Below are 12,348 nucleotides of genomic sequence, written 5' to 3' on the forward strand. Positions count from 1 at the left end.
GGTGCGCTAATCAACTACCTCAAAAATTAGTACAGGAGCACGTCGCACTGATTTTTAGACTATTGTCTTTAAGGCTAAGAGTGACAGTTACGCACTGATTTGTAGACTATTGTCTTTAAGGCTAAGAGTTACAGTTTCGCACTGATTTGTAGACTATTTTCTTTAAGGCTAAGAGTGACAGTTACGCACTGATTTGTAGACTATTGTCTTTAAGGCTAAGAGAGACAGTTTCCCACTGATTTTTAGACTATTGACTTTAAGGCTAAGAGAGACAGTTTCCCACTGATTTTTAGACTATTGACTTTAAGGCTAAGAGTGACAGTTTCGCACTGATTTTTAGACTATTGTCTTTAAGGCTAAGAGAGACAGTTTCGCACTAATTTTTAGACCATTGACTTTAAGGCTAAGAGTGACATTTTCGCACTGATTTTTAGACTATTGTCTTTAAGGCTAAGAGAGACAGTTTCGAACTGATTTGTAGACCATTGTCTTTAAGGCTAAGATTGGCAGTTTCGTACCAGGTGCGCATTTATTTCAACAATGGGCAGTGCAACTAAAAATAACCTCGTCTATACAATAGAGTATGAATTTCTCCCCATGCTGCAAGTGGAAGCGATTTATCAAGTTGATTAATTAAACTTGAAACGATGTTTGAAAAATATGATGAATATGTATTTTCAGAATCCCATGCATTCCTTGCGGAGAAAGAAAGTAGCAATTTCAACTTCAATTTTAGGCTATTCAAATGTGAGTTTTCGATCCTTCAGACGACAAATAAAACCTTCAATGTGTCCTCTTTACGTTCATGCGTTTTCCTACGCCATCGGAAGTTTGATATTCCCAGCGCAAATACCTCTCTTGCTCCAGCTCGCCGCGGGGAAAGGTCGGTAGGGGAGGGGGGAGCGGTGTAGGGCAATAAGGATATGCTATTTGGAAATTTTGCATTATGCAAATATTGTGATATCTGAATCGTCAATTGCTTTTTTTCAGATCCTCGAGAGCTGTGGGCTGAAAGAACAGCATGGGATGAAGCGAATATTCTTGTCGAAGCCCAATATCACGTGCAACGATGGATCCCCTGCGGGGTAAGTCTATGTGCTTCCCATTAGTCACCAGTATTTCCATCAGCATTGAGAGTAAAACATCCCCCAGCTGCATCATCCCCAGCTCCCCAGCTAACCCCAAGGCTGAACCGGCACCACCCCTTTCCCCTCCTCCTGGGTGACATTTTGCATCTCAAGCACTGAGCTCATTGGCTCAAAATCTTATAAGTTCACTCGGTTAAATTCCAAAATGCAATCGAAATAAGCAGTAACAGTCGAAATAATCAGTTTTAGGCACAATAAAATGTACCTAGAGCCTAAAATCTGTTCACAGGACAATATAGGCATTTGGGGCAATACCCAGACTTTAGTGATGAGATTTAATCGGACACTGTTCATGCAGAAATCACACATCGATTAAGTTGAACACGAACTAAATTATAGAGGTCAATTCATAAACAAAATAATAATATGTGTAAGCACAATTAGATTTAGGGACACTATCAATAATGCACACTTAGTTTTTCACACTGACATTCCAGTGATGTCGGAAGCAAACAAAATTTGTGCCAGTTCATGTCATTCCAAAATTTTTATATTTGTTGATAGAACATCATTATAAGGGGGAAAAAATACGATTGTGCAGGTACTCGATTTCCTCTCTAATTGTCACTGTAACAATTGTAAATCGTCCATATATATATTATAAAATTCTGATATGGATTTCGTCGTGTGTATTTTGCATTCACAGACGCAATGTTAATTCAAGTTACATAATTTAATGTGCATATTCATTTTATTTCTTGAAAAACAGAAACTTCCATTCATTAGGCTCGATTGTTTCTCCGAAGACGCGAACATCAAAATACTATTGCTAACCATTAAATAAAATGGCCACGGGCATTGGCTTAGTAATCAAAACTTTAGATCTACAGATGGTCAAGTCGAAACCTTCCTAGAAGTTCGATGATCTGCCGAGAGATGGCAGTAACAATCACCTTCTGTTACTGCCATCTACCACGAAGTACAGAACTACAAGCTCTGTTCATCAATAATAGGGCTTTTCCTTATGTAGCTTTTCCTCTTTAGGCTAATCGCGACGCGGGTACTTTTATTATATTACAATATAATGTAATGATTAAATTAATCAAATAGTCAGTGACAGATTAACGGTACTCTCAAAATGCGGGGTCAATATTCATTGCAGCTTTATTGAAACATCATTGTCGAAATACGATACCAAAGAGAATTAATCATCCTTTATCTCATGTTAACTGAATGTGAAGATCTATTGCAAGTATTTAAACGTCCCATATGCCCTTAATCCGCCCACACGGCTTGGTTGTGTTAAAATCACTTGTCAAACGCAACTTGTGAAACGCAGTAGCGCAACCACAGGGGGGGCATTGCCCCCCACCCTTCGACGGAAGTCAATTCTAGGGGGGCAAGGGGGGCAAACATTGACGGCCAAGGGCATCTGCAAGGGGGGCACAGAGGAGAATTGCCCCCCTTCGATTTCAAATTTTATGCAAATAAAAGTACATTTCTTAAAATTTTCTTGCTCGCGTCGCTCGCAATGCCTCCTTTTCTCAGTTTCGTCAAGTTCAGAGCCGAAGGTAGGTGGCGGCGGGAGTCCGCCATGGGTGCCGGGAGAATGCCATGGCATCCAGTGAAATTATTTGTGCCCAATTAAATCAATATTGTTTTTAATTGCAAAAATTGGATCTAAAAATTTTCTTGCTCGCTTCGCTCGCAATTTTGTTGTTTTCTGTAATGTAATGTATTTAAATAATATGTGTTGTATACATGTATTGAATAAACTTGGAATGCGTACACAATTAATGTTAGCATGTTGCATATCTATTTTCTTATTTTATGTCGCTCCATGTTGCATATGTGTAAAAGATATGTTGTAAATGAAAGTTATACATGTTATATGTACAAAGATAATTAAATTATCTTCGGAATGCATTTATCATTCATTTTCTGCCATTCAAAAATACAGTTTATGTCCTTGTTTTCCATTATTAGCTAATGTGAAATTGACTGTGTTGAAAAAATATTTCAAATCGTTTGTTTCAAACAAATGCTTTAGCACCGACTTCTACCCCCTTTTTGCGTAATTTATGAGGATAATATCGTCTTTGATACTACTACTACTACTAGTAATAATAATAATAGTAATAATAATAATGCCATTATTATTATTATTAATATTATTATTGTTGTTGGTGGTGGTGCGTTTACACTGGTACTTGCCCCACCCCCAGACAAAAATTCGTGGTTGCGCCTCTGGTGAAACGTAACAATTTATAATCTTGAAGTTCTGTTAGCAACCTCTTTAAATTTGATTTGAACTTAACAATTATTGAATAACCTTGGATAATCACAGATGTCGTCCCCTGGAACATAGTCTATAGCGCAGTTTATAAGAGCGCTTTGATCAATAAAAAATAAATATTCATGTTTAATAATGTGGTTAGCACATATCATCATATTTTCGTTTCGTTCATTTGTGAAGTGTTATGTGTACTAGAGCCAGCATTAAAAATATATATTAAATAGTCTTTAAGTGTCAGCGCTCTTGTGTACATTTTCTCCTGTAAGTTGTTGTATATATATTTTGAACATCAATTTTGTAAATTCAATCATATTTTTCATCTTCAATTCATATTCTATCATAACTGACTTATTATCTCTTCCTCTCAGAGTGAAGCATAGGTTGTTATTGAATCAAGATTATTATTTCAGGTACTACATCAGAAAATCTCACGGAAGTAAGAGGTGGATTATATTCCTTGAAGGTAAGAATATAAAAAAAAAGGTAAAGTGCTCCCCTGTGCATAGCACCACGCCATGAAGGCGTATAGGGGGTGTGGGGAATATACATATTTATTCTTCTGAGTTATAACGAGTATCGTGTAGCGTGTTGATTTTTGAGGAAAACAGAACACAAGAGCCTCTACATATGGCGCAGTTGTTGTCTGATAAAAGTGGAGAAAAGAGACGGAACGATAATAATGTATGATTCAGAAACACGATTTCGCATTGCCTATATTTCGTCGTTGTGCCGCTCAAACTCGTAACCGCTTAGCGGCTGGAATCACGCAGCTTGCCTGCGATATCGGAAGTGCGTATGCATAGCGCATTCGCTAGCTTTCTAAGCCGAGTTTTAGTCAGGTTTTCATACCAATCGTTTCAGATATGTATTTTAGGACATGAAATCAAGTAAAATGAACACACTTTGTTGCACCTCTTTGCACCTTTTGTGAGATTAGCATACTTAACCCTCTTTTTACATCCACTTTGATTTTTCAGCACCCTTTTATTTCATTTTCTTTCACGTTTTCTTAAAAAATTGGACAGCAAAATAAATTGATTGATTTTTACTCTTCTTGAGCAGCTACATAAACTCCTATAGTGTCATTTTGTAGAGCAGAATGAGAGCTATAAAGTGGTATAATATAACCATTTCAGCCCCTATAGTTTCCAAGATAATGTAGCAAAACCCGCGAGAGAAAACCCAAACTTAACAAAACCTATTCGGCAGAACCACAGTTCTCTATGCGGTCCGCGCGCATTATATACAGAAGGGGCAGAAAAAGAGAGCATTTAAAATCCTTTCCCTACTGATCAACAACGTGTTACAGAGAACCGATCCATGTTGTCGGAACGTGGCACCTCCGTGTCTGCCTATGTACCGTGAATGTCATAATTTGTTTCATACGGGTGGGTTGAAGAAAGATTTATATTCCCTTCTGTGTAGTTTGCTAAGGTGCTAAGTGATAACCCGATAAGTGTTCTTAGTGTCGTTATAATGCTTCAAAATAAGTACAGTCACTGGTCTGAAACGCTCGCTTCCCTGCAAGGCGTTGCGTGTGTTGCCTAACTCTAAGGCGGTGGTAGAAGTTACCATTGAAAATTTGCTATTGTAATCCACTTATTGTTAGACAACACACGTAACGCTTTGCAGGGAAGCGAGTATTTCAGGATATAGGTGTCACATTTTTATTGCGTGTGACTGTACACTTTAGAAGAAAGATTTTCTATAGCCTATACGATTCTTATGTTAAAACAAACTCATACAGAAGTGTGAGGAGGCAACATTTAAGGCAACTTTCTCAAAACATGTGAAAAATGTGTGGCAGTGCAATCGACAAAGCTTGCTCTTTCAAAACACTAAATCGTCATAAATTATCCAAGTTGTACGTACTTGTCAATTAAATCATCAAACCAAATATTTGGATAGATATTTGCCAAAGTCTGTTTTAATTCCATTTCATGTTCAGATTGGTCACTCGATTGGTTGATTGAGTTGGTGTTTTAAGTCCACTTTATGCACAGTAAGGCTAATCGGGACTGGACCTACAGTTTAAAGTGGGATCCGAATCACAATGTGCCTCCACTGGGTATTGAACCCGGGACCCCTTGATTACAAAAGGCGACGACGCCAGCACAGCGCCATGAGGATGGCCTAATTGGCCACTCGAGGCTTGGACTATAGGTTAAAGTGAAATTCCCGGATCAAAACCTGAATTCTTTGATTTCCGCTACGCCATTGGGGATACTCTTGGGTAGAATTATAGTGCATACTTTGTAGTTGAGCAACAAATACACTGTTGCAACTGTGCATATTTTATATCACTGAATAAATAAATAAATATCAAGTTATTATTGTTTATTTACTGTTATTACTCTTACATATTAAAATGATAAATGTTAAAAAACCCAAATAAAAATATCCACGAGGAGAATTTTATAATAAATATAATATCGTAAACTAAACTTATTTAATGTTGTATAACACAAGTGGGCACAGATAAATATAAGCTTCTGAATTGGTTATTCCGTGCAACTTATAAAGCTGAAAGTATCGTACAAGGCTTTATATATTCGTGCGTTTTGTAGTGTTTAAATTATAACATTAAACATAACAACATTTTTTTTTACTACTAATAACAATGATAATTCATAATAACTCAAAGAAGTCTCATTCCGATATTGCTTATGATACTACTCGTAACATGCTAAATTAATACTGTTATCTTGCCAATAGTCATGAATTCTGTCAGTTTATGAATAGAGAAAAAGTGGGAAGAGTCGAAAGCTATAAATTGAGTTACATATGTACATGACACACTTAATTTCGCTTACTTCACAATGTCCGTTGTTAGTCGGTTAGACATAGTTGTAATTCTTGAAAAATACAGCAAATGATCGGCGTCTGGGGTGATACGCTTTTCAAATTATTTGCCGGAACTCTTATGCATATATTGCGACCAAATTATGGGTTTCATGACGTATGTAAAGTGAGAAAACACAATTTTGAATTATTTAATTGGAAAGCTCCTATCCTTAAAATTGAACACATGCTTTCATGTTGCTTGTAGTCAGGATGGATAAAAATAATGATTTTTATTAAGAAAATATTTTTTGATGATTTTCTTTATTTAAATCGATTTTTTGAAAAAACACGCTTGTATGGTTTTTAGCACCATACATATAGAAAGGCTTTTTCTGATAAACGGCCCTGCCTGCCGGCCCCCGCGGCCGAGTGGTTAGCACATCGCGCTACGACGCCAGGCGTCCCGGGTTCGAATCCCGGTCTCGGCATGGATGTTTGTGAGTGTCCATTCATCAATTTCATCATGTCATCACTCATCCTCATCTTCGCAAATTAGCCAAAAGTGGCACAAAAGCGAACTAAAATAAAGCAAATGAAGAAAACGGCCCTGTAAAATATTTGAACCTACCATGGAAACGTTTTCTTCAGTGTGTTAATGAAACTATAATAATTTCAGTTAACTTTTCTTCCAATGAAAATAAAACATTCTGAATGTACTATATAATTGTAACTTAAAATAATTTTATAGTCTTTGTAGATGAATTTTGGCAATTGTTTTAATGATAGTTTGCAAACTTTCGGTTGCCATGTTTATTTACAGTTCAATGAAAATGACACTGTTTACGGTCTAAATATTCTTCACAAAAGGTTTGCTACTTTTGCCTATAGAAAATATTGAACTTTAAATCAAGAGAATATAAGTGTGTTTAATTCACAAATTACATTTCCTTTCTCATGAGCTTCACCCCATCAGTATGTATATTTTGTTTCCTTTTTTAGAGCCTATAAACGCCATTAAATGATTTCGAGATTAATATACTTTCACAAAAAGTTATTCTGATATCTACAAAATCCTTAGGTATGTTTTTCTATAAATTATTTCATTAAAGTAATTTAAGTCGCGATTTAAATCACTCTACCTTTCTTGTAGTACATTACTGCAGCGACTGTCTCTTCCTTTCCAGGCGGTTGGTATTGCTTTGATCAAAGAAGCTGCCAGAGTCGATGGACGCGGCTGAAGAACCTGATGACTTCCACGCAGTGGCCCGAAACAAGGAATGGTAAGGAATTATCACACATTTCCAGTGTTGCCAACCACTTTTCGGCAATGCCACTACAGACGTAGTCAAAATGTCCATGCAACTGACCAAATGTCCCTACGCCAAGTAAAGCGACTGAAAAAGACACCTCATGTGCATGCAAAACAAAATAAAATATACACATTTACTTACGAAATCTTTCTGCTCGATGTTTCCACAATTTAAGAATAACGTTGAGTCGTTTACTGTTGATTATGTTATTTGAAGTCATACATGCTGCTGCTGGGAAGAGATACATGTTGGTTGGTGATGCTGTATTTCCTGCAGTCTTCTTCACGTGCCTAAGAATTTTTCACTAGCAAAGAATTTAACAATTCTGTTCCCATTTTATTTCTCTTTTTTGTTTTTGTCTTCTTCACGTGCCTAAGAATTTATCACTAGCAAAGAATTTAACAATTCTGTTCCCATTTTATTTCTCTTTTTTATTTTTGTATCACCTAACGCTGAAAATATTCTTTCTGTTTCCGCGTTAGAATGTGGTAACGTTAGCACTATTTTCGCGAGAGTGGAAATGCTTTTAAAAAATAACTTGCCTTCAAAGTTCTTGGTAACCGATAACATGTTCCAAAATTCTGACCGAGCACCTTTGCACAAAAAATGTTATTTTCCAACATTGAAAAAGTCCCTACGTTTTCCCTCATTTGACAAAATCTGTCCCTACGTCTCTACGCGGGCTAAATATAGTGAAAAGTCCCTATGCGTAGGGACATGCCCCTACGGTTGGCATCACTGAATTTTTCGTATGACGTTCAAGAACTTAGTACAATACAGAATATACCATAAACTACTGTACGAAATAATATAGACATATTTATGATTTTCCATGTGTTTTATGTCTACAGTGCTAAAACTTACTTTTACATGCATTGAATTTGAGTTGTGTTAACAATGTTTCTCATTGTACATGATATTTAATTCTAAATATTCTTTATGAAAACTTGGGATAATATGTAAGCATTTTCAAATGTTGGAAATTTTCATTGTTGAGAACATAAAACCCATTGTTCGGAAGAAGCAGAAGAAATAAGCCTCACCCAACCGAAAGAACTGCACTAAATAGAACGTTGACCGTATATAATATACGTAGAGTAGAGGTGTGCGTGCCCAGGATACTATTACATGCAATGCAAGATACATGATTTTCATTAAAGAATTATGGACTATATTTTATTAATTAATTACATAATTTTACATTTTTCACGTACACGACGTTTCTTTTTCACGAAAACTATACAAAAGAGAAAATATAATTGCCATTGCATATCAGTGACCTAACGTACAGTGAGTTCGACATGCTTCCTATAGCCAATGGCTATTGCAAATTTATTATCTTGTTTGAGAGGAATTATATTTGAATTTTAACACACTAAAATTGCTCATACTTTTGTCTTTCAGTGGGTGGAATTCTATCTTCTAATCCAGAGGAAAATCCTTTCTGGTGGAACGCAAATCACGTGTAAGTAATGGAACTTTATTTTTTATGCAGGATAAGTAAAAAAGAATGAAACAAATTTACAAAGTTATTATGACGTAACTATTTATGATAGAAAATCAATGAAGGCATCAATATAAAGATAAACTCTGGAAGTTTTATCCCCACTTTGCGCGCTTATTGTGCTTTGCCGCTGTTCCGCCATGATCGTCAGTCTGGCAAAATAGCTAGTGACCAGCAGAAGGTGCATGGAGCTGCTCTGGGGGTTCACATAGCTTCTAATAAATGGAGGCAGCAACACCTAGGCGCCCGTTTTGCAGTATAATCATAAGTTTTTCGCAGGTTCGATTCCCATCACCGTTCAAAATAAATTCGAGATAACTTCTCTCTTGATTGCTTGATTGAATTGCTGTTTTAACTTAAGTCCACTTTATGCACAGAAAGGCTAATCGGAACTGGACCTACAGTTTAAAGTGGGATCCGAACCACTATGAGCCTCCATCGGGTATCGAACCTGGGACCCCTGGATTACAAGGTGAGGACGGTAACGTAGCGTTAGAATAAGTAAAGTTTAAAGCAGGGTTGTAAAAGATTTAGGAATTGTTAACAAATTCAATTCCGGTCATGTAGAGAAGTAGTGTAAATGAGTTCTGTACGGATAGGACCTTATATTCAAAGTTTATTTGAATTCTGTCCCGGAACCTTATATCCGGATCAATTTCAATGCGGTTCAACTTCGGTATTGAAATGAAATAATATGGAACTTGGACCGAATTTAAATTGTGCTAGAGAAAAAAAGGTTTCGGTCCTACTACGGAACCCATTAGAATTTGAGTTCCTGAACCTTCAACAACCCTGGTTTAAAGAATATGATTGATTGAGTTGGTGTTTTAAATCCACTTTATGCGCAGTAAGGCTAATTGGGACTGGACCTATAGTTTAAAGTAGGATCCGAACCACTATGTTGCTGCACCGGGAATCGAACACGACGACGGGGTGTGCAATTAACATTGCGTGCTAATGTAGAACCATTGTCACTAACATAAAATAATTATTGTCAACTAACGTTGTTAATTGTCTTTCAGATTCGTCCCGTACTGCTCCAGTGATTCCTGGAGCGGCCTCAGTCCTGAGTTCAGCGAAAGCCGCTACGCCTTCATGGGCGCTGCCATCGTGGAGCAAGTGGTCAGGGATTTGCTGCCCATGGGCCTGGAGAACGCGTCCAAATTAATACTTGCAGGTAGCAGGTGTGTTTAAGGCTATTTTGAATGTGTTTCCTCTACTTTGTAAGAACGTGTGTTCATAATTTGCGGTGCATAAGATTAAAGATTAGATACAGAAAATAACTCGCAGTCCCCGTTGAATTCACGCAGTAAATTGTCGAATTGTAATGATTTATGACTAGGGGCTTTGATTTTCGCAAACGCGTCAACACCTAGAAAAGCTAAATGTTCCAATAAAAAGTATTTATGAACATGCAGTGCCATATTTCCGACATATTTTTTATACATTTGAAATCGCTAAATAACACATATTTGACAAAAAAAATTACGAATTTTGACCTTTTCGCGAATTTTGACCTTTTCGCGAATTTTAACAGTTTCGTGCTTAAAAAACTAAAATTACCGCGAAAATGTAACATTTCGTGTGTTTTAGACTTAGAAATAAAATTTATCTTATTTATGCATGTGTAACGTGCACGTTTTCAAATTTTTATGTCTCCAAAAAACTACGTCGCGTGTTATACATGGAATAATCTCCAGAGCTGCATGAAATCACGTGTAAATAGATTTTTCACCTTCTGTTAGAAGATTCTGCATGACCCAGCAAAGTGACGGGGACCTGACGGGGACCTGACGGGAGACCGAGTGTGCAGGGACCCGTAACACCACTGGCAAAGGCAGAGGGAAGCTGAAGGGGCTACAGCCCCCCGAAATGTTTAGGAAAAAAATAAAAACAGTAATGAAAACGGAAAAAAAACTTAATATGATCACCGATGGTTATTTTTGTCTTTCAATAACTTTTAAAACAAAGGTTTAAAATTGTGATTGGCGCTCATATCTCATTAAAAAACCCACCAACAAAAGGGCATCACCGACATTGATATACGGCGATGTATTCTATGATCCAAGCAAATATTTAATTTCACTCTGACCAGTAAATGCTAGATTCATGGCACTGAATCCGCGTTCACATTCAGCTGTAGATATTGGTACAATTTGAATTGAATTTACATAATCCTTGAGTGAGGTGGAAATATGTTTTGGATTTTCTTTGTAGATGTGAAAATCTTTAACTAGCAACGCACACATGTTCTCGCTTACATTAAAGTCCACCTGACTTGTCACCGTAAAACACACGTTCACAATCATCAACATTCCATGCATGTGCATTTAATATGAATACATGTGAAAAGAAGCCTAAGTCTTCAAACCGGCTATCCATATTGTCCACTGAAGATTGGAAAATTATTCTAACTTATTATTTTCCGATAACTCCTGAACTGCCGTCCTCCTAGGTGAATCAATTGTTTCAATGTTTCAAAAGCAGCCATGTCAAATAAATTAAGGATTCCGGTTTTGCATGTACAATGATAGAACTGTACTTTCAGTACTTGTAGAAAATCTTAGAATATAGCAAATTCCATTATAAATCACACTTTGTCAAATATTTTACAAATCTTTGAACCTTGGACCTCCCACGAGTCGATCGGGGACTATCATGAATATTTTTCATAGACACAAAAAAATGCTACAGATCTCAACTAACGCTCGAATAGAATTAAACGACGAAGTGACAGAAACACAGCCCAGTTTTAGCATTCGATATAAAAGTACTTGTCAAACACCAGAAGTCTGAAAAAATATCGAGTAAGTGACATCTAAAAGAGAGACAGTCACGGCGGCAACTTTTCAAAAACATTGGGTGGGCTGAATTGTAAGTGCACAAAAATTCACATAAATTATTGGGTGGGCTCGGGCCCATATAAAGTGGCGCCACTGTACACAGACGCCATAAATTGCGTAACGAAATTTTTGTATGTAGCTATGGTGCGGTAAACTTAATTGAACTGAACTAGAACATACGATATAGTTTACATATCCAGTGGATTGTAATTAATGTACCCTAGTTGAGATGTGTCATTTATTGATGATTCAAAACAGAGGAGGGGATCCTTCCGATCCCGCTTCAAATCGCACCCTGCATTAAAATGAAGAGATGCATACCTATTGGCTACTTTATTCTAAAAAATAAAGAAATAAAATATATTTGTGTAAATGGTACATTAAAATACAGGAAATCCGTGTGTGCTCTTCTAAAATGGAATTCCCCATGTCCCCACATTATATATAGCCCTACATACGTAGGGCTATATATACATACGTAGAGGGCGAATTATGTACCAACCAAATGAAAAATGTTTATGGG

At 36.8% G+C, this 12,348-nt stretch overlaps 1 protein-coding gene across 1 annotated transcript in view; it reads left to right on the forward strand.

Annotated features, from left to right (window-relative positions):
- Window positions 1-12,348, forward strand: part of Notum (palmitoleoyl-protein carboxylesterase notum) — a 78,104-nt gene that overhangs the window by 47,195 nt on the left and 18,561 nt on the right. The window contains exons 3-7 of the mRNA XM_083124648.1: window positions 991-1,085; window positions 3,795-3,847; window positions 7,353-7,448; window positions 8,883-8,943; window positions 10,005-10,166. Coding sequence (XP_082980774.1) covers window positions 991-1,085; window positions 3,795-3,847; window positions 7,353-7,448; window positions 8,883-8,943; window positions 10,005-10,166 — 467 coding nt within the window. The remainder of the gene's footprint in view (window positions 1-990; window positions 1,086-3,794; window positions 3,848-7,352; window positions 7,449-8,882; window positions 8,944-10,004; window positions 10,167-12,348) is intronic.

Source organism: Lepisma saccharinum, chromosome 6 (genome assembly GCF_977018435.1).
Source record: "Lepisma saccharinum chromosome 6, izLepSacc3.1, whole genome shotgun sequence".
NCBI lineage: Eukaryota > Metazoa > Arthropoda > Insecta > Zygentoma > Lepismatidae > Lepisma > Lepisma saccharinum.